This window comes from Vidua macroura, chromosome 1 (genome assembly GCF_024509145.1).
Source record: "Vidua macroura isolate BioBank_ID:100142 chromosome 1, ASM2450914v1, whole genome shotgun sequence".
Classification (NCBI taxonomy): domain Eukaryota; kingdom Metazoa; phylum Chordata; class Aves; order Passeriformes; family Viduidae; genus Vidua; species Vidua macroura.
The window spans coordinates 104,577,287-104,600,526 of record NC_071571.1 but is presented as its reverse complement, the minus strand read 5'-3'; the positions used below and the strand labels follow the sequence as shown (position 1 = coordinate 104,600,526).

General features: G+C 40.5%; 1 protein-coding gene across 23 annotated transcripts in view; it reads right to left on the bottom strand.

Moving 5' to 3' along the window:
• EPB41L3 (erythrocyte membrane protein band 4.1 like 3) overlaps window positions 1–23,240 on the bottom strand; it is a 97,112-nt gene that overhangs the window by 59,989 nt on the left and 13,883 nt on the right. For all 23 annotated transcript variants that reach the window (XM_053973889.1, XM_053973967.1, XM_053973926.1 and 20 more), the window contains exons 2-3: window positions 5,866–6,080; window positions 1,004–1,201 (exon numbers count right to left, since the gene is read on the bottom strand). In XM_053973889.1, the coding sequence (XP_053829864.1) occupies window positions 1,004–1,201; window positions 5,866–6,069 (402 nt within the window). In that variant the 5' untranslated portion in view covers window positions 6,070–6,080. The remainder of the gene's footprint in view (window positions 1–1,003; window positions 1,202–5,865; window positions 6,081–23,240) is intronic.

The following is a 23,240-nucleotide window of genomic DNA, read 5'->3' as shown; positions in this document are numbered from 1 at the left end:
TTTCAAGCCTGCAGACTATTCATCTCTGCCTTTATACTCTCCTATTCTCCCCAGTGGCTTTTCTTCTCCATGGAATTCCACAGTTACCCAAAGGACTATTGGCTTAGCCAGGCCCTCTTCCTCATCCTTCCTCTGCAGCCACTGCTTGATCAGGCTCAGCTTCATCTTGTGTGAATGACCTTCTGACCTAAAACAGGACAGGCTGGTCCACTGCCCAAAAGTCACCTTGATGACAGTGACTGAATGGAAAAAGGGTCCACCCTGAGATGCTGAATTTTCTTGTGCTTACTCTGAGGTGCTAAATGCGCCCAATTTTTGCTTTTCTGGCCTTCTGGAGTTGGAGGCATCCTCTTAGCATGGGCCTGCCCACAGGCACAGACTGGCTTTAAGTGACAGCGAAGATCATCCCTCCCAAAAGTAGGTTCCTATCAGAGTCCCAGCAGGGAAGGCAAGCTTCCTTACAGAAAAATCACAGCATCTTTTTGCCAGTAACATTCCAACACAGTTATGATTCACAGACATCACGGAAAAGCACACAAAACTCTCCATTCTCACTGGTATTTGTGCTTGACATTTTCCCCGCTTGCCCAGGGTGTCTCTCATGCCTGCAGTAATCTCACAATAGTCAGAATTTTTGTATGGACAATGACTCAATGGAAGACTCAACTCAGTAAAGAACCAAGGAAAAGAAAAGTCCAGTGAGATCAAAATCCTTATTTGTTATGGGCTTTGTTGCCCATACTTTGCTTTCTGCATTCTGCTGTGGCAAGTGCCAACAGAATGTTAATCCACAGTCTCTGGCTGCTTCAGGGAGTGCTCAGAATCCCTCACCTAGCTCAAATCTGTGCACTATCTTCAACAACCTCCAGAGAAAACAATGGAAGTATCTCTCTGCGAAATATCACGCCATTCACCTTTTTTCTTAAATTAGAAACACAATTTTCACCATTTATCTCCTGACAGGATGAAAAAAAAAAAAAAAAGATGACAAAAAGCCATTTACCTCTACTTCACACGCATATTCCGATCCATCCAGGAGTGTCACTTTGCATTGCATATTTTTCGGTTTCTTGACGATCTTTAGAGGAGACTTAGAAAGTTTGCTAGATGAAGATTTTTGAGAGAGCTTGTCGTCCTCTAGCTGCTGGTATTCCAGCTGTTTTGCACTTGCAGCAGCAAACTCCTGTTCTTTCTCTGTGGCCTATAAAGAGAAAAGGAAGATACCTTTTGAAATAAGATAAACCAATCATGCCCTGCAATTCACTTTACATGCTGCACCCAAGCATTTAAGTGAACCTGTTTTTGGGGCTTGGACAAGAAAGCCCCTGATGCAGGAGAGAGTCCTGAAAAGATTTCCCATATTCCTTCCAGCCCTACATTCTCCCTCCAAAATGTATAGAATACCCAAGAAGGAAAATATTTCAAGGCTTCTACTTTTTCCACAGGTACAAAATCCCAATTGTGCTTCCTCTACTTGTTTTTTTGGTGTTTTGGAAATACTGAGTAATCAGTAAATTTTGTTGATGAACAGATACTCCTACACTTTCTTGATATTACCTTGAAGTCCTGTACCTGTTAAATAATATGATGTTTCCATGGTGTCATACAGAATAGAAAAACACCATCAAGTTTGCACTAGTTTTGCTGTCAGTGGGAAAACAGTCCCTGAATGAGGGCATGGATCCCCCCTGAACAGTGTAAATTTGTAAGGGGATGCTGACGGGAAAGTTAAAGGCTCCCCAAGGATGAGAGGATGAATTTTGAATTTTGAATTTTGGTCTCTGCTGATGCCCAGTAAGTCTCTCAAACTGGAGAGTACTAGGTGCTATTTGGAAGACAAATATAGGGCAGGGAAGAGGGGCAAGAAGTAAGTGACCATGGTTGCTTTTGCTTGGGTTTAACTGAGGGTCAGGCCATTTGAATTTACCGTGATGCAGCAGAGCCCATAGTCCTCTCCACAGCACTAGATGAAAGCCAGAACAGCTCTACAGCATTTCACCCTTCCTAGCAACAGCTCTGTGCTGCAGTCATTACCCTTCTCATCAGTTATATCCTTGATAGACTCCAAACAAAACCTCAACAGGAGTGCAGTAATACCTCAGCTAAAGCTTAAGTTAAATAAAAACATCTTTCTGTTATCTCACTACAATGCAAAAAAACCCCAACCTACTCTGGCTCTGAATTATTTCAGTGTAATAAGCAACAAGCATTAGTGGAAATATATTGTATATTAATCCTGCAAGTCTGTTTCCATTCATTACATATAATAAACCTTCATGAGAGTGGAGCAAATCCATCTGAAGGCTTTAAGCTGCCTTGAGACCAGAACAATGTTGCATCATATAACCTGAAACAATACTGTACTTCTAAATCACGGGGTACTGTCCCTGAATGATTTAATAAAAACAAGCTTTAAGTTTCTCCTCTGCCTTCTGACAATGGGGCAAAGGACAATTTGGAGCTGGCTGTGTTAGCTCCCACCAAAGCCCAGCAAATTACAAAGAGGTATAGCAAGACCTCACAGTCTTCCTTTCCCTGAAAGGAGGACACAGCAATGGCCTCCTGGGCATTCCTGGATGGGGAAACTTGAAAAGAGTGGGGCTTAAAAGATAAAAAGGCAAGAAGAGCTGCTTTAAAAATCTATTGCATCTCCTGGGCCATGAATGTTCTTCCTCAGAAGCAGCCTAGCACCAGCCATCTCTTCCCCCGTCTAGCTCCAGCACAAGAGAAATTCCTCCTTCCAGCAGTTGGACTGCAGCTCTGTGCCTGGATGTCAAGGTCCTCACATACCTTGAAAACTGGTGAGAGATGAAGGCTCAGTATATGTAAGTGGATCAGCTGTTTGCTGAGCATTTAACACTCACAGCAGCTGTGATGAAGAGGGAGAGACCCCCTGGGCTCACAGCAAGGTTTGAGGCCAGCTAGCCTTCTACCACATCTGCAGCCAGCTGGCAAGGGGTCCAGCCTCGTGCAATGAGAAATAAACAACACTGAAGACGCCTCCTGCTTGGGCCTCTGTGCAGAACTGCACTGTTGCTGGTGGGCAGAGGGGCTGTGATTATTTATGTATGTTTTGTCAAAAGAAATATGCCAGGAAAGGTGCACATGCATGTATGTGGGTTAAAAAAAAAAATAAATTTCCAGTGATGGGGAAAAAATGCACTGTCTTACCCAGTGGCTCATTACATTTCTCATGTCAGAGTTAGCACTGTGCTCAAACAAAAATCAACCAACAAAATAGCCCAGCATGGAACCAATCTCTTTCAAGAAAACAGAAAAGCTGTTTGAGAAAAAAATCCACAAGGACACCCCTCATCCATTTAAACCTCAGAACCATACTCAGCCTGCAAGCAATTTGTGTGAATCCCAATGGACTGGTCATTATTTTCCTTCATAAACACAGTCAGTATATCAATACTACTGCAGAGTTTTGCTTATTTATAAATATGAAAAAAATATTACTGAGGTTATTTTGTTTATTAAGGTTCCCATCTACATTAAGATCAGGGAAATGTATCTAGGTTAAAATCATCCAAAAGGTCTTCCTCTCATTTTTTCTGGAGAACAAAACATGCCAAGAACTATTAGAGAAGATTCCCCCAAACTATGCTGACATGTTCAGGCATTGAGGTACTTTCAGACTGCATTAAGTCTCTTCTTCCTAAAAAAACCTGACATCCTGGAATCCAGGAAAAAAATGGCCAGTGAAAGACCCATGTACACAGTGAATTATTTTTTACTCTGCAAGCATAGCTTCATTTTTTTTCCTAAATTTTTGTCCAAGGTATTTCTGCACTGGTTTTTGTTTGTAGTTTCTGTGCTCTGTTTTTGCAGTATTCTTTAAGCGCTATGGACTAAATACTAATGCAGCACAAGTTGCTTCAGGGTTTGCATTTTTGAGCATAATCTCTCTCATGTATGACACAATATGTTCAAGCCCTTCTAAAGCTGGACCTCTTCTCAAAGGACGCCTCTGGAGTCATGGGATTCAGCAATAAAGATCTTGGATGCTTTGCAGCTTCTCACTGGGGTATGAAGTGATATTGCCACACTTGCAGAACACATTAATCCTATCTACTTATGGTATGCTCAGAAACTTTGGTGCCCAACCTTGTGTGATGCCACCTTCTCTTTTTCAAAGAGACAGGAAGGCAGGCAGAAAGTGAAGTTGCATTATTACACCTGTTAGGAAAGACTCATTTATCTAATACCTGTTAATCTCAATATGAAAAGGTTATTCACCTACATTAAAATGTTGGGGGGGGTTTATGTGCATAGGATGACAAAGAAAAGTTATTCTCATGGATTGCTAACTTTAATCTACCTTCCCAAGGTTCTCTCATACAAGTAAGAGCAAAAATCCACTCCCTCACTGCAAGTATGGACAGCAAGAGGGAGAATAAGATCTTTCAGTTTCTGGCTTTTTAATGACACTATTGCAAACAGTTTTGTCTCTTAGTGCTGCATTTAAATGTTCCTTTCCTGAGATACAGACACTTAAGGCACTACAAAATACACTGAGCCTATCAGTGCAGCTGGATTTGGCAGTGTGCTTACAGCATGGACGTTTGGATTCAGTCTGGTAATCTCAGCAGGAAGGTGTCACATATCCCCTTCACTAACCCAGTTCTTCTATCTTGCCTTCTACTGAAACCGGTTACCTGGTGATCTTTGGGAAAGAAAGGGATCATGCAGCACATGAGAGCACCCCACACCTCTAAACACATGTGGACAGGCTTGGTGTCTAAATTAGTTTAGGTTTTTTTTGTGTGTGTGGTTATTTTGGAGTTGGGCTTATTTTGTTGTTTGGAGTTTTTTGTTGCTGTTGTTTATTTGTTTTACATTTTTAATGTGAAAAGAAACTTGAAGAGAAAAGATTACTGAAGATGTCAGGAAAAAACATCTATAGAAATAATAATACTTATGCCTAAGACTGATAGAATTACACTTTTAATCAATGACCAATTTATTCAACACCTATCTCTTTTGGAGAAGCTTTGCTCCTTTTCCCAAAACTAATTCCATTAAACTCCTGATCTATTTGACAGATCAAAATTGCTTTGCCAGAATTGTCTACCCCAACCAAGTAAAAGAACACTTCAAACAGCCAGAGTTTTTAAAAGGATGAAGAGGAGGAGCTAGACTGGCTTATTCCACTCTCCAAAGGTAAATGTAATCAGATGAGGGTCATAACCTTACAAAGCCAAAGGAAGAGATTTGCAGGTACCCCGCTAATTGTGTGTCATTTACCCATGAAGAAAAATGCCTGTTAATCCTATTGACTGGAAATTATTAACGGAAAGAAGAAAGCAGCTTCTGGAAATTTAATAAGTGCAACAATGAACTAAATGGAAAAGCACGCAATAGCTCTTCTGAAACCTATTACATGAATAGCTCAAGTAATTATAATGCAGTCATTTCAGACCCATGAGAAACTTAAGGGACCACACATTCCTCATGGCTCACACATCAGACAAGCAAGCATGAAATCAGTGTTCAGCAGGTGTCAAAAGAAATGAACTCTGAAAACATTTTCAGCTTCATAAAAACTGACACTGTTTGCTATCTAATGCAAAGGCAAGGTCGAAGATGTTTCCTACTTAGTTAATGAGACTGCCCTCCTGTTTAAGCACTGGGGGCAGAAATACCCGCCGTGAATTTAAAAACATTCTGCATGAGAACAATTTTCCTTTAAATGCGAAAGACCAACCAGCCCAGATCTACAGCATCCCATCAAACACCCTTCCATGCGTATCTGAATATATATTTGCACTCCACACGTGCCGGGATGGTTATTTCCTGGGAGCAGTAGGTGGGTACTCAGCCAGTTGCGTGCAGTGAGCGTGTGTATGTGGGCTGCCTTACCTGCTCCTTTCTCACGGGCGTGCTGTGCGCTGCCACAGCCGAGAACTGCTCGAGCGCGGTCTGGTGTTCTTCACTCAGCTGCTGCGGCTGCTGCGGCTGCTGCTCCTGCGGCTGGGTCTCCGCCGTCCCTTCCTGCGCAGGGCTCTCCTCCTGATCCTGCTCTTTATCCTTGGACTCGGAATCTGATCCCGATTCTGTAGTCATGGTTGGTAATTCTGCAACACACGGTGAGCAGACCTACTGAGTACAATCTCATGGTTGTGAATTTGTAAGCTAGGCATACAAAAAGAAAGATCAGATAGTTTTAGTCTCAATATCCTCAGCCTTTAAAACTTAAGTGCCTATCACACTGGCCCAACCAGGATCCCTAGGAAAGCTTCCCTGCTGCAAAAGACCAGGTCTAAATGCATCTGTACTGTTGGGAAAAAATATTGCCAAAAAATCTTATTCTACATAGTAATACACAAACGTTATAGGACTTATATGCAAGTTAAATACAGAATATATAGTTCATAATTCATAGAGGGAGAGTAACACATTGGGCCTTAAATCTAACAAAACCCAGTGGAGTTTGGGTTTCTAAACCATGTGGAAACTTGAAAAATTAAATCTTTTGTCCTTTACACTGAAATCAACAGGACTTGAGCTCCTCAACATCTGCACTCCCTTTTGGAAATGTACTCAAGTACTTTTGATGCTTCCAAGCAATTTATTAATAGTTGAACTAGATGATCTTAGAGGTCTTTTCCAACCTAAACGATTTTATGATTCTATACATACTAGAAACATCTGAAATGTTTCTGTATGCACTGTGCATACATACAGTGCAGACATATATTTGCCCTTAAACCCAGTTCTGTCCTTCCCACTTGAATTCATCTACATTTCTGTCATTTCTTTCTAAGTACTACAGCATCTAAAAGAAAACATAAAAACTTCCATTAAGTCATTCTAAGTATTAGATTTCAAATGAAGGGAATACAAATTCCATTGAATGTGAAAAGTCTATGTTTCTACTTAACTTTGTCCAGTACTAAATAAAAATGAAAATATTAGCAATACTCATTCAACATTTTAGCTACTTTAATTACATAGTTTTGTTGCAAATATGTGGTTGGCACCCAATTCTCAAACTAAATACTCGCAAAACCAAACTTAAAAAAAAATACTGTGATTTTTTATCAAAACAAAGATTTGAAAAAGCAGACTGTGTCAGTTCAGCAAAGCGAGTGTGCTTTGATGTTTGTTATTCGTATGTTCTCAGACCTCTCAAACTTATTCTTGAATAGTTTGCTACTAAGCAACTTGAAGGCAAACCAGTCTGCTGCAATCTATTTCTGTTAGTCATCAGGACATGATTTCTTTAACCTGGTAACCATGGCTACTGTGTAATTATAGGTGATTCCACAAAACATGCATCTGCTAATTCACTGCTAGCAAGTCACTATGAACTCCTAGCATACACTACAGTGCTTACTAGTAGAAGCAAGTTTATTATAGAACATAAGGAAAGTACAAACCTTTCTCTTTTTCTTCATTTAAATGTTTGATAAGCTAAATTGGTTGACAGAAAATGTTTTAAACGAGGCCAATTACTATTTGCAGACTCACTTGTGTATTCTGCACTTTCAAGGCTAAGCTCTCCAGTGAATACACACCTCTGCAGAGCAAAGCAAGTCACAGTATTCAGCCTGTGCTCAGCTCCTGCTCAGTGTGTGAGGAGAGGGGGAGAAGCAGAACTAGAAAGCATACATGGCAGATTTAGGCTTCAGGCCACATTTTCAAGGTACTAACATGTGACACATGTTTAGAAACACATTGTAAATTTCTACACTCAGACTGGCACAACTGTATAAAAAAAATACTTGTTGAAATGTGTTATTTAACAAATTGTCCTTAGCATCTAAAAAAAGCAATAATTAACTTGGGTCTTAAAATGTGACAGTGAGAAAGGTGTTCATTTAATCAAACTCCAGCTGTCCATATCTGAGATGGTCACTTTAAATGCAGAGCAGAAAAGCAGACGTTTCAGAGAGGGATTCATCTGACCTATTTTAAATTCCTGCTTTAAGCTGTGATAAATCACATACTAGAGCGACTTCAATTTGCTACAAAGGAAGCATAAACAAGTTCCTCCAATGTAAATCACTCAAACCCATCCTCCATGTTCAATTCTCCTAAGCCATTCTTTTTGTACGCTTTAAACATTAAATTGAACAACAATGTTAATCTCTCAGAATTTTTGCTTTACACATCTGTCAAATCAACATGGAATAAACTGTTCTTCATCTGACACTCATTACATTTGCCTTGCTTTAAAAGCACCTAGGTCTCCACAAATGTTTCAAGTTTGCCCCTGCCCACCCCCCACCCTGTTTTGTCCAAGTGCTTGAGGACATGAAATGCAAATTAATCAATTATTTCAGTAAACTCAAACTATGTGTTCAGTTTTCTTTTCCAGAAACCATGAATTAGAAAGTTACCAAAGCCTAACTTACAGCTACAAAAATCATTGCTCAAACAATACGAAACAGCACCTTTGACCAATATAAAGAGTAATGCGTGAAGTAAGTTGTAATACTTTTTACCCCCTCTTGATATTATTTAGAGCAGTGTAAATAAAAACTTGCTGTATGATATATACTTCTCTTTAGAAAGAAGTGTTACTCTCTATAGGATCAGATTGCCAGCCACTGCTAGCCAAAAGTCTGTCTTCTTTCAGCTGCCATTACCATGCCTCTGAAAGCTCATTTTTGCACCCTTCTTTCCTAATGAACATTTGTATACTGTCTGTTTGCAAACATGGAAACAGACATTTAAAATTGCCCCATAAAAAACAACTTCATGTAGGATGAGATGTAAACAAGTTTTACTGTTCCTGCCAGTTATAATTTTGAATCTCAGGGAACAACAAACGAGGTTCTTATACTCTTCTCGGACATTTCTGCATGAAGCATAGCCTTACAATACTGAGTTATTCTCTAGAAGCTACTGGTTTTCACTCCAGTTCCATGAGTTCTTGCTAGCTTTAAGAGTACTTTATTAGAAAACTTCATGTGCTTTATCAAATCTTTCAGTGTAAGAGATTTCCTGGATACAATATTACTATCATTAGTCAGACAACAGATGGATTTAATAAACCCAGGGTTGCCCAATACCAAATGTCTTTATTTCCCCATGAACACAGCACGTTTAATAACAAATACTGAGAACAAAATACTGTTCTTCCCACACTGTTCTCTTACAGGTGTAAATAGAAGCAAAGCAAACACATTGCAACGAGTTTGCTTACAAACTCCTCAGATGAGAGTACTGTTAAGATTTATCTCTTTCCATCTAGAGTGGATGGAAAATACCTAAATTACAAGGCAGGAAACAACATTCCTCTTTCAGTGCAAACCAATAAGTTGTTTTGCCTTCCTCAGCAAACAGCTGCTTATCCGCATGAACTCTGACAGCATTTCATTTGTTATAAGTAGCACAACAACCCTCCTAGGAAGAGGTAATTTCACTTATTGAAAGAAATAACAGTAATCTTAAGAAATTTACCAACATAAATATTACTCTACCTTTGTTTATATGCAGCAAACCTGACAGAATAGCTGGTAGTGCCTAAACATTTATCAAGCACTCAGCTGGCTGAGAATTTCTTATTCTTATTTGATTATTTACTATAACTGGCTATGTACCAAAACCACGACTTCTAATGTGAATTTCAGCACAGGAAGAAAGAAAACACTCAAGTTCCTTAAACTTTTTCTGTTACCAGCACAGCCTCTGTATCAAATTCCCCTTTCCAGCAAGCAGAAAACAAAGCGATGAAGAGAAACTGGGAGCACTACCTTATACAAATGAGGTAATACTATGCAAGCCAGATGTGCTCTTGGATAGCTACACTTTGGCTTACAACCCAGCATTCAAAGATTCCAAAAGATTAGCTGAGTCCAAACTTAACACAGATGCTGCCTCAGATAGTCCGAGGCAAAAGTACATTTGGCTGCAGAATGAAAATCAGAATGAAAATTAAGTCTTTTGATTAAAGGGAGGGGTGGAGGGGAGAGGGGAAGCCCAAAACTAGCTTTTTTTAATTTACTACTAAAATTTTAAGCTAAATATGTATGTACTGTCAGCAGTGTAAAATAAAAATATCAGTAAAATATTAAAATGTCCGTGTTTTAGTGCTGCTGACAACAGGTAAGGGAGTATAGGTATTAATATACTATCAAAGTATTGAAACACAACTTCAAAAAATCAACATGGCATTCTATAATAATTTTATCTATAATGTAACCAAATCACAGAGAATAAATCTTTTCCCACCCTCACACTACACAAAGGCATTACATAAGGATTACAAAACCTGCAAACCACTTATGCGAAGCCCATACATCCTAAATCCTGACACAACACCCAGACCTTCTTTCCTTCAGCTACCAACCTATTGCAGCTTGGGAGATTCCCATTTCCATTACCAATTACTCACTGTAGACTTAGAGAACATAATTTACTTTTTTCCATAAGGAGAACCAAAACCATGTTGTCCTCTGTGTCACCTGGTCCCCTGCAGCAAGTGACAGCCCCAATCTACTGTATAAATTCATACATTCAAAAACCTGACACTACCTCTTGTTTTCAGAGCACAGAGCTTCTGTGCTGCATCCACAGAGCAACAAAATTCACAGCTAATTGACAGCAGAGCCTACAGTTTAATTAACACTGCAGTCATTAATAAACCTTTATTTATATATAAATACATGCTAGTGAAAATATCTGCTATATTAAGCAAACAGAAGTCACATTAGACAAGAAATTGCAAATTAATTCTAAATAAATGATGATGTAATGAGAAAACAAAATTGAACCAAATATAATTAAATGAACTATACATAGCCACTATTTCCTGTAATGCACGGATTAATGATTTACATTTAAATGCTTCTTTGATCTGATTAATTCTCTTTGTAGAAAGTTCTCCTTTAATTACAGTAATTCTTGAAGATTGTTATAAATCTTTGCAAAGGTCCAAATTTGGAAATTATGTAACAAAATAATGATTCCATACTTCAAAAATAATTTTCTGCATAATGAGAGACATATTTATCCAATAATGATGAGATGCTGATGAGAAGAGCATATGGAGAACAATATTGCTGCAATGAGCAGTGACAGAAATGCCAATATATGTTTCAAGAAAAGAATATACACCAGAACGCTGACTTCTAAGCTTGAAATATAAACTGTTTTCATCAAACTGCCTGAACCTCAGCTCACTTCATTCCAGTTGGGTTCCTTTTTAGGAAAACAATAATTTTCTGTTGATCCTCTTTAATGTGGATGAGTTTCACTCTCACAAGTAGGAGGCACCCAAGCCACAAACGCCTGGCAGAGGGTCCCCAGGAGTTAAAACCAGCTCTTTCTTGACCCATCACCAGTGCCAGCAGCAACAGGAAGCCTTGCAGAGGAGGCACTTCCTTGGCCTTACAGTTACTTCAGTGGACATCAACAAGCCAAAGCGACTGCAGAGATGTGTCCTGAATGGACATGGGTGGGAACAACCCCAAATGGGCCACTGGATGCCCCCTCCCAAATGCATGCTCCTGTCACCTTTCTCATGCTGGCACCAGTGTGACTTTGGGGGCCTGGTGGTTCAGCTGGGGAGGGCTGGACCTCTCCAGGATGGGGAAGGGGAAGCAACAGCCCTCCTTTGGGCTCTGATGGGTACCCCATCTGTCTGACATGGCTGTGGGGCTCCAGCCCAGCAAGTTCAACTCTTGTGCTTCAATGCACAAATACACCGGCTGTGCTGAGAGTTCACTATTGCATCTTAAATATACACATATAAGCACAAACCCATCAGAGTCAACACATCAAAAAGAAAAAAAAAAGACATGAAAATAAAGTCAAAAAAGTAATAAGAAAACAGAGAAGAGGAAAACCAATGGCGAAAGGTGCTAAGCATCCAAATGAGCTGCCATCCTGCCAGCAGAGAGTGCTCCAGGCTAAATGATTTAAGAGATGTGGTGGCAGAGGACATGGGCCCAAGCACAGATGCAGGAGGGAGACTGCAGGGAGGGCAGGGAGGTGTTAATCAGCAATTATAAAAGAAGCTGGTTGGAGGTGTTGCAAGATATAGCATGATTTAAAATATTTGTTTGGCCTTCTAGGAAGGTGCGTGATACAGATTTGTTTAGTTTCTTGATGAAGATGAAAGGAAAACCAGAGGCAATATCTAAGGAAGGAGTACTGTTATCTGGAGGAGACGGAGAAGGCACCTTAAAACCACCAGACATACCTTTCAAAGGGGACAAAAAGGGAACTGCAGACAGGAGTTACCTGTCAGGACCCAAAACTCCCTCATCCCAGGCACACAAGCACCCCTTTGCAGCACCACCACAAAATGGAAATGGAGCCAAGTGTTTCTGGGGAAACTTCAGCAAGCAAACCTGGGGACAGGAACTGTCAGAAGCTTTGAAAGGACCTGGGAAGGGGAGGAATATATCAAAAAGGGATTGTACACCAAAGCAGAACCAGAGACACATGACTCAGGGATGAATATAAAAGGAGAAATGAAGACTAGGATGCCAAGTGACTTAGAATTAACCAAGAGATGTGACAAACAATAAGAAGAGAGCCTCTATAAATACTTTGGAAGGAAAACCAGACCTGTTACAAAACATGTGAAAGGCTGAATTCTCCTGTGCCTCATTTCACAGCAGCTAGCTGGGACCAGATAATGGGAGCATATTTCACTTGACACACAGGATGTGCAAGTTCAGGTTGGATGGAGTAAGGGAAGAATAGAGCAAACACATCAGTCAGCCTAGTGGTTTCAAGTCAGCAGGAGCACTGAAAATGTCCCTACAGTGCTTGGGGAACCACCATCAATCATCTTTAAACCATTAACCAGTGCTATGCAGATGCCAGAGATGCCAGGTAAGGTCTAAAAGGAATGAAAAGACCAAGCACAGCACCCAGACTTACAAAGGAAAGTAGGAGCAGAAAAGCCAGAATCCTTCTAATAGCCAAGTTACTGGAGCACACTGTAGAATGATTTCTAATGCTGTAAAAATAATGAGATTAGGAGTAATGTAAAAATAATGAGATTAGGAACAAAACACAACAAATGGCCAATGTTATTGTATCAAAAAGTCATGTCAAACTAGAGTAATGCCTCTCTCACTCTCTCTGACAGGGCATCTGTCCCAGCTGATAAAAAGGAAGTAGAGTAGTACAGATGACAGAGCCTATATTTAGAAAGGCTTTTAAAACAGCCCCACATGGCTTTTTCATGAGTGAACTACAGAAATAGCTTATGTTATCACAAAAAGAAAAAGGAAGGGTGGGGGACAGAAAGGTATACCAGTGATTAAAAGAACCCAAATCCTAGCCTACCTAGCCTACAAAGTTATCAGCACCATGATGACAACATGCAAAAACTTATTCATTTCAGGAATCACAGCTATTTGGGGATCAGTGAAAGATGGAAGAGTGCCTGATCCATGCTCAGTATCACACTGACGAGGCTGGGATTCACCACTGGCATCCTCTCCTGACTTAAAGAAGAGCGGAGCAATCTGAAAAAAAACCCATAAATATGCTGAATCTGACTACATTCCTATAAGGGTAATGGCAGCAGCAGTGGGGACCTCAGAAGTGAAAAGTGGTGAGGAAGATGTGGGTTAGGCAGCAGAAATGAAGCAGCATGAAGGTCTGATGAATTTCTGAGGGACATAATGCTGGAGGTGTTCTGTCTTCTACAGCACCAGGGAGAGGTATACAGCATATTATATTTAAGATTTTGATTCATATTTTTTTGAAAAATATGCACTGAAAAGTGTCAAGAAGGGAGTAAGAAGAACAATAGCAGCTTTAGAAAATGTGACCAGTGGAAAAACATTTAAGGAACTGGATTTGTTTACTCTGGGAAAGGGAATAGAAAGAGGGGCTGATAAGAGCCTTGCAATACATTCAAGCTTCTTGCAGACAGAAAGTAATGAAGCATTTGCTAACAGTGGAGCAAGAGCCTTGACTGGCATCAAGTGGGATTTAGGGTAGACATCATATCAACTATAATGACAGTCATGAAGAGGTTATCTATAGCTGTGTGGAGTCATCATGGGACACTTACATACTGATAAAAAAGCAGCAACAAAATTCGCTGTTTGCAACTTTGTAAAGCATAAGATACTAAGATTTCTTCTATTTTGCTACCCCTTCCACGTGGGTTGACAACCCTAAATTCACAAAATGCATATATTCATTTCTGTTTCAGAGCACCTGGATGCACAGGGTGACATTTTTGTCTCCTGTTTACCTTTAATTTCTATGAATCAATGAAATGACCTGGGTCTGTTTTGATCTCTGAATGGGGGGCTTCACACAGCAATAAAGCCCAGGATCACTGCCATTTCTGCTGCCCCACTTGCACACAAGGTTTATGAAGAGTCTGACTGACTGGGTTCCCTGCAAACACCAGGTCACCTTCTGGAGGTCATAACACCTACAGCATCCCAAGGCTACCCTAATTTCTGAACAGGAGAAGAAAAATCAGGCCATCACAACATGTTTTGGATCACTTTTTCCTGTCCTGCTGATCCAAGCAGTTTTCCCCAGGGGCAAACATGGATTTACCAGTGGAAGAAGGGAACTACATTTTCACACTAATTTCTCTGTTGAGGTCTCCAGGCATGGCATGCAGTTGCTGCTGCACCCTTCCTGGCATCCAGAGTGAGGGCTGGCTCTGCTCCCCTCATCCCCCACTGCCAGGATTGATCCACCAGCTCCAAAAGCAGAGTTGATTACAGCCACTGCCCACCACTCACACCAGTTCCTGCAGATGGGTCTTGTCTGGAAGAGCTCACGTACACAAGCTGGCAAGCACACACTTCTCTGAGAGTGCTGAGTGTAACTATAGAAATGCACAATTTAACCCAAACCTGACAGCTGTTTTATTCATTAAAAAAACCCAAAAGGTGAAAGCAGAACTTCTGAGAAACACAATGAACTGCTGCTTAAAACAGACTTCAGCAAACCATCTCCTCGCAAAAAAGCTTTAATCTGCTCAAATACTGCACTGCAGGAAGGTAAAGGGAACCAGAAACAATACACAAATAACTTAGCAAGTCTGTATGGTGAGAAAAAACAGGTAATTACAGGAAGGAGGCAGATGTGAGGAGGAGGAGAAGGAAATGAGGAAACCCATAATGGAGAATACAGCAACATCCCACAGATGTTGATCATGAGAGAATTGCATAGAAACACACCTAACTTCACCCCTCATTTCCACATTTCACTGAAAAAATCTTGGCCTAAAAAACCCCACAGCAAAACTGGTTGTAGTTTTATTACAACCAATTGATAAATACTTCATTCAGAAACTAAAAAGGCAAGAAACAGCCCTCAATGGCACAGGCTGATTTTCTGCAAACAAGTGACTTTGATTACTTGGGTTACATTTACATGAGGTTTTGACCTTTCTAAATTGCTCTGGAGCCAAATGTTCACATGGGGCTCCCTGTGCACCATTCACTATTTAAAAGTTGTATTTAATGTCACAGAAGCTGAGTGTGCTTCAGGCATCACATCATTAAAGTTGATATTCTCTTATATTGAGCAGAAAATAGAACCAATTCAAACTTTAAAAAAAAAATAATTGCAAGGGGTTGCTGACACATGGCAGGTGTGCTACATTATCACACTACCCTCAGGCCAAAATACTGTAACACCTGTGAACAATATTTTTTGTTTCATGCAGTACCTAAATAGAGTGTGCTCCAGTGCTCCCAAGCCGGTGACCTGCCTAACCTCACAAAAACAACAGAATCAGACAGACAAGGTACAAATCAGAGCATCAAGCCCATCTTCTCCAAGGGCTTCTGACTCCCTCTGATCAGACATTTATCATTCCAGCTGAGGTGATGGAACAATTTATGAAGTAAAAGAAAATTTGAACTGTAATTTTAAAGTATCACCTCAGCTTTACTGATTTATCTTATTAATTAGAATCCAGTAATGAAACCACTTGTTTTTGCTTTATTTTACTGAACAGTGCTTGAAAAAGTCACAAAGGACTGCTCACTGATAAATTAAACCCTCCCTAGGTTATTACTTCCAAAAGCAATGTAGCAGTATAATTTTTTTGTTTGAGTTTGTTTGGATTTTTTTTTTTTTTTTTTTTTGAGTGACTGGATACTTTTCATCCATTTTTATGGTTTGGAGGGAATTCACTGTTACGCTTTTGTATCCTTTTTTTCCAATCCAGTGTGGCTCAGAGATGGAAGAAAGGAAGACGGACATTTTGCACACAGTTGCCTGATGCCTCTTTCAGCTGGCCACAGCCATTTCCAGTGTCCACCACTGCTCCTTCCCAGCAAGACACAAATCAGCACTGCGGCTGCAAGCTCTGCCACGGGCTCACAGGCATTGCTGCCTTGCAGCATGCTCAGCTTCAGCAAGTTTTCCATAAAACTCCCCAGAACTGAGCATTTTAAAAGCAGTTTTTTAAGGGGTCATGAATCACTTCTTCTCAGAGGCAGATGTCTGACCTGGGTCATGCAAGGCAGGACATTTGAGCAATGGTTTCCCCCGCAACATCCCAGAGCAGTGCTTGCTCTCCATCTCTAGGAGCTCCAGGTGGATTCCTCAATGCTGGATTAAAATAATTGAGAAAACTTCAAAAATTCAGGCAGATACAAAAGGAAGGAAGAAGTCACAGGCAGTGAAAAAAATGCAGAAGGACCACCCTGAATTCATGCTGGGTCCTAGTTAAATAAAGGCAGCTCTGTGTGACAGCTCTGTGTCCCCATACTAAAGCCTGGGGACAGAAGTGCTCCTACTTCATCTTCGTCTTTTCCTTTTGTTCCTTCCTATACTAACACTAATTTTACACCCCGTGTTTCAACTTCTGAAGGCACTAAATGTGTCTGATGCAGCAAGACTACTTGACGGTGAGGCATCACAGCGTTTTCAGTTGTAATAACTTTTGGTTTTCTGAAATGGATGATTAATTTCATATTTAGATTTTATCCTCCTGGGCATTCATGTCAGTTTTGAATATAAAACACATCCTGCAGTATCAAGTAGAAGACTTTCCACTGTGGAGCACTTCATCAGGAAACCACTGGCTCCCCAAACAAATTAAAATCTTGTGCACCTAAACAACCAAACCCACGGCATCAGACAGCTAGGTTTTCATACCTAAACTCTTCTGGGATCAACATGCTCCCCAGAGCTTTAATTACCTGCTAGAGATTACAAAAATACCATTCAATTGGCACCAGCAGCTAGCCCATGACACGTGTGCTCCAGGTTACACTGTCACTGCAAAAGCAATCTCCCAGAATCCTCTGAAAATGCAGTCCAACATTTCCCTCCCCCCTGCTCCCAAAACTCAAATGCACATACCGGCAGTCAGCCCTAATGCCTCATAGACACCAGCTGTAAAATCATGGGTTGGATGCAAACCAAGATTTGAGGATGGTTTGGGAGCAGGGACTTCTAGGAACAAATTGGTCAGTGGAAAAACGCATGAACAACACGTATATTCATGGTGGGTCCAGGCATCTGTAGTGTGATCTCACTTAAAATCAGCCAGAAAGTGGGACTCTCTTCCAGAGCCAGTGACACTTTGATTAGATGTTTTAGAACCTTTTCAATTAAATGTTTCCAAAGCATGGGAAGCTCCTTCACACCTCCCAGTGCACACTAGTACAGCCTTTGCACGATCAGCTCTGTAAGGAATTAAGAGCAAGCTTTCAGTGTCTTCACATAACATCCCAGTAAAGCCAAAATCTTTCACCATCTGTGCAGCTCCACCATACTACAGGGATTTGCAGACCAGCATCCAATACAGCCTGACAAAGAAAATAGCTTTCTTTAAAGAGGCTCTAACCCTTTTTACCTATTAAACCCTGAAATGCTTCACATACAGCTCCATAGTAATTACACTATATACTCCTGACCCAGTGTTACACTGGATTATGCTGTCTCTGAAGATGGATGTCACCAGATCTGGCAATTCCTCTAAAATGTGTATGACCTTCTTGGAGTTCAGACACATAGAAACGACAGGAGCTCAGAGAGGACAGAAGGGGTTGAGGCAATTGGGACAGACAGGTGGCCTAAAGTGTCCCCACAAGACAGTGGTCAGAAAAAGAAAATGAGGGAGGAGGGGAAAACAAGAAAGCAGAAAGTTGCAGTAATGCAGCCTAATCATAACAGAAAAAAAAAAGAGTAAGAGGGAATGGACAACTCTTGCAGCAGAAAGAAGAAGAAAAGCTCTTTGCAGCTTTTAAATCACTAGGGTTTAATAAAAGTAAGTCACATAAATCTAGGTTATTCAACAGAAAGTGAGCATTTAAAATGATAATAAAAATATATATATTCTGTATCAAGTTCATAATTTGAGAGGAGAAGTGAAGGTAATTAAGCTAGATGCTGCAATTCCCAAAGTCTGTAATAAATTACTTTAAAACCTAAATTCTTTCCTTCCCCACATACTTTTCTTTAAACATACCTTTGTTAAATGTTTGAAAGTGTGTTTTTAAGGCTACAAATTCTGTCCGCTACAAAGGCTACTAATTCTGTCACTACAATCTACCTTAATTTAAGGGAGAATGCTGCAGTTCAGAAACAAAGTGAGAGACTTTGACACCAGATACAATTCAATGTGCTGAGTTTCAAACTTGTCGCGTGTGCTAACGAGGTAAGTGCCCAAATCAGCAAGCTAAGTCCGTGAACAGTGGTTTTTGCCATCTTTCCTCCTGATGTTATGCAGGATCCTATACAAGAATCTCTGGCCAAGTGACAAAGGATTGCTGTGCACTGTAACTAATGATTATTTTATGCCAATCCATTTTCTTCAGTACCCTTCAGGTCACAGCATGTAAAATTCATTTACATTCCACACTATATGCTAGTTTGGGTGGAAAAAATAATTTAAAAAAAGTAACTGGGTAACTGTCTCACTCCTGACTGGAAAATTTGCTCAAAAAGGCATTTATAATTTCAAAGTTTAACATATCAAACAACGTTGATATCTTAGTGCACAATTCAACCTTCTCAGGAGCTAATAAACATGTAGGAAATACAGTTACTCCCTAGAGTGTCATAAATGGTGACTCAACAACCACAAGCTTCTCCTAGAGCTATGTCTGATGCTAGATTAAAAACAGAGTCACATTTCACCTCTCCTTCCACTCTTCTGCTCACTCTGTAGTCTGTTTTCTGTGGGGACACAACTCCATGCCAATATTCACAGGGCCATTACATCTGAACTAAAAAATGAATGAGGTAATCCACCACCTCCCTGGATGTCATGAATGCTCCAGGGAACTGGTACCTTGCAGCTAGGCTCCAACCCGTTCTGCTCTCTGTCACCTTCACTACATACACGTGTTTTACTACAGCTGGGTTTGCAAAGAAGCAAGAAACCAACCAACCCTTCCCCCAGCTCCATTAATGATCCCTACAGCAGCAGCCACCACATTTTCTTTGAGAGGTACAGACATGCAAACATGACAAATGTACCACCACAAAACAAGCACATCAGATACATACTGTCTAAACTCTACCTGACAATATATTTATGTCACCTGTTACTAAAATCCCACAATGCTGAAGTTTACATGCTCCCCATAGGTCATTTATTGCTATAGTTCCCAAGCCTGGCTGTTTGGGAAAATTTTCCCAGATGTCTGACCTAGTTCCTCCCACTTGAAGTGTACTGAGTTCTCCTCACCCTGACAATAGTGGATGCATAGCCTGGCTCTGCAGCTCGCAGACAGCTGCTGTTTGCCCCGCAGACCAACTCTTGCCTCTGCCTCTTCTGGCAGTTCTATTTTTAGTCCTCTCTCAGGCTCTTCCTTCTCTCCTCTGTTCTCTTTACCATCAGTTCACTTCTTTCCAGAGCAACAGCATCCAAACCCTAATTTCAGCTGAAAATCAACTTTCCTTACTGATGCTGAACCTCGCGAGGACAGCTTTATATCTGAAAACAATACTTCTCTTCGTACATCCAGCTAGCAAAGAGTTAAATATTTTCACCATATCATGACAATTATCAACTTAGTTTTAACCTTTGATCCATTCATAATCCCACAGTGTTTTCTCCACACTGCTGCCAAAGGATCTCCCCAGTGGATAAAAACTAACTTAGCCACGTTTTATTTAACAAAAAGTCAGGAAAAAGCCCTACCTACTGGCTAGATATTATTTGATTTTTAAAAAATATTGTACTTACAAAGTCCCTTCTCTTTTGTTGGGTATCATTCAAAAAATTAAAGCATTTATTACCATACAAGATCTAGTTTCAGTGACAAGAGCGCAAATGATTTATGTTAGAACAACTGCAGCTCCCTGTATCCAAAGTACATTCATGCCATGATACTCTCATATTTATTAAAATATTAGGGATCACCAATTGGAAACACTTCCAATTTCACCTATAGTTTCCACTCACTGCTGACATACGCACTCCAGTTCCTTGACAGGTCTTGGGGGCATTAGAAACTTGGCCAGGCTGCCCCCCAGCATGTTTGCTGTAATGGTTTCACAGAAGCTGAGAACACCTTCCAAACAAGGCAGGAACTCAAAAGTTCCTGTCCACTTTCAAAAGCCACAGGGCCATTAAGCTGACCTGTGTGGCATTGCTGGCAGTGTCGCAACTTATTAATAAACTGAGAGCAAGCTCACATCTGCTAGGAAAGGAAAATCTAGTCTACCTCATTTTATGGTCTCTAGCTGAGTCAAGCACATTAAAATATGTATTACCTCTGTCTAGCTGTCACTTCGTGTAACATGCTTAGGTGAACCCATGGCTGCAAGCCAGAGCCCAAACTGTTCCAATGCAAGCAGTGCTTTTGGGGAAAAGTTATTTACAATAGAAGTGTCAGGTTCCTCTCAGTATGCTGGCAAATGTTTGCCTCAACCCTTACTGAACCAAAAGTTAAATGGTGAGGAAAGACTGCAATTTCAGGTTAATTCTGGGCATCATAATACGCTCTGCCTTAGCAATGAAAAATGGAATAATCAAGAAAGATATAGAGACTGATTCCTTTAATATGTATTTTAAGAACAATTTCAATACTGGTTTCTCAAGATGGAACAAAACCCGAGCCTACATTACACTAGCAAGGAGACCTTCTCTTCCTACCTTTGGTACTGAGAGTAAACGTGCCCTGGGGACATGAAGCCAAGAAAGGGTAGACAGGCCAATATAGGATACTGCTTCCTTCCAACCAAGTGGTAGACAATGGCTGGCATTCAGACAACTGAAAACTTGCAGAGAATCTAGTTCAAGCTAGCTTAAGTGGATGCAAGTGTGGGCTTGGATATTTAGGAGTTCTTAAGAAGAAAAGCAGCTTGCAATATTTCAGGGTGGGGCTCTGAGACTTTCTTTTTTGTCTAATCCATTAGTAGTAAATAAGACCAGGAATGTGGCAGGGTCATGTGTGCCCAGAACTGCATCTAAGGCTCAGAATTACAGCTGCAATTAATGAGCTCTTCAAGGGGGGGTTTGGAGGGGCAGGGGGAGGAGGGGAGAAGAATCAACTGGAGGGAAAAAAAAAAAAAAACAAAAACAAAACCACCAAAACTGAAACTACCCAGAAGATCACAGCAGCTTGCAGACTGAGCAAGTTAGAGATTTCTTCTCTTGCTCACATGCAAGCACACAATCAAGGGCACAAATTCCAAAACACACACATTTGAGGTTTTTCCCTGTTTCACCCCATTTATAATCTTTTACAGTCTCATAAAAGTGTGTTGCCTTCAAAAAGACAAGGATTCTTTTTATTTCTTATTATTTCATCTGCAGTTCACCACTTGACCTACACTGACATAACCTTAAGTGACACAGGTTCAAGTATGCAGCTTCACCATCCCTAAAGTGAGATGCATTTTATTAGGGTTTTTTTCCTTTTTCCACTTCCTCTGCTCACACTTCAGATGACAGGAAATGCCTGCTGTGAATTCTTGTCCAGCATTTTAAATAGCACATGAAGTGTTTTCTGTCCAATGCCAGACAGCTCCCCTTGAACTGTAAGCTCTCCAAGAAAAAGAGGTAAAAATACCTTTGTCCCTCCTCAGTGAGTGGGAAGCAGCTGGGCCAGAGAGGGAGCCCACAACCCCTATGTGGCCAGTGCACCCGCTGAAGCCAGCAAGGAGAGAAGACACCATCAGCCCCTTTACTCAACCACCCAGCTCCAGCTGTAACCAAAACTGGCAAGCACCCAAAAGATCACAATTTTTTAATGAATATTATTTTGTTATTTTTCAAGCACTCGACTGTACCACCCTACACACCACAGCCACACATTCATTATGGTTGGTCACATGCAAGTAAGTGCAACACAGGCTGAATTATTTTTGCAACAGCCTCAGTATTGTAACACCCAGAAGTCTCGTAGGAGATGGTTTTGCAGCTTATTAAACGAAATATACTTTTGTGCACTGCAAGTTTTAATTGTCAAGGAAGATCATGTACAGCTATAAATCTATGAAATTTATTATAACATAATAAATTATAAACAATTATAAATAATGCACATGTTCAACTTAGTTCAATTTTAATGGAGAAGATGATTATTTGAGTTTATTCCTCTAATACTGTGGCCATAGCAGTCTGTAAGGTAAAGCAGGTCTACTACTATGGCTGAATAGAAGGCAATTTTAAAACTCACATACAAGAAGTATAAATGCAAACTTCTCTAAGAGTAGAAACACCAACAAGCCATGACTGCACATCTGTTTCAAACACTCCTCATAACAAAAAGGCTGGGTTTCTGGTTTGGGTTTGTGGTCTGGTTGGGTTTTTTGGGTTACCTTTGGGAGTTTGTTTCTTGGGTTGGGGGGGGGGGCTGATAATTTTTTGGAGAGTCTTTGTTTTCCTCAAAAGATGGCTTATGTTATCATTCTCTGTCCTCTCAGAGGATGACATCTGGTTACTGCAGAAAGCAGTTTTTTGTTAGAAAGCAGACTTGTTAAGTCATGTATGCACCTAGCAAGCTTGAGTCTGGCACACATCCCTTCCAACTCCTCTTCATTCAAACAAAATTTATATAGTGAAAAACATGTGCCATAGAAGAAAAAAAAATGCTATTTAGCTATTTTCAGAACAGACTGAATGTACTTGAATGACAAATCTAAACTGAGTACCTAGGAAAATGACAGAACAGGAAGACTACAGCCTTAACACTGTTGGCTGTAAGCATCCTTGCCCTTTGCACTGTTTCTAACCTCAGCAGTGGTGCCTGACCTGAACAACAGAATTTATGGGTAACCTGAGCAGATGCAGAACTATTTCCCAATGTATCGCTTTCAAAAGCAAAAGGATTTGGAGTTTCCCACCAACTGCATGTGTGGGTCTGCAACACCAG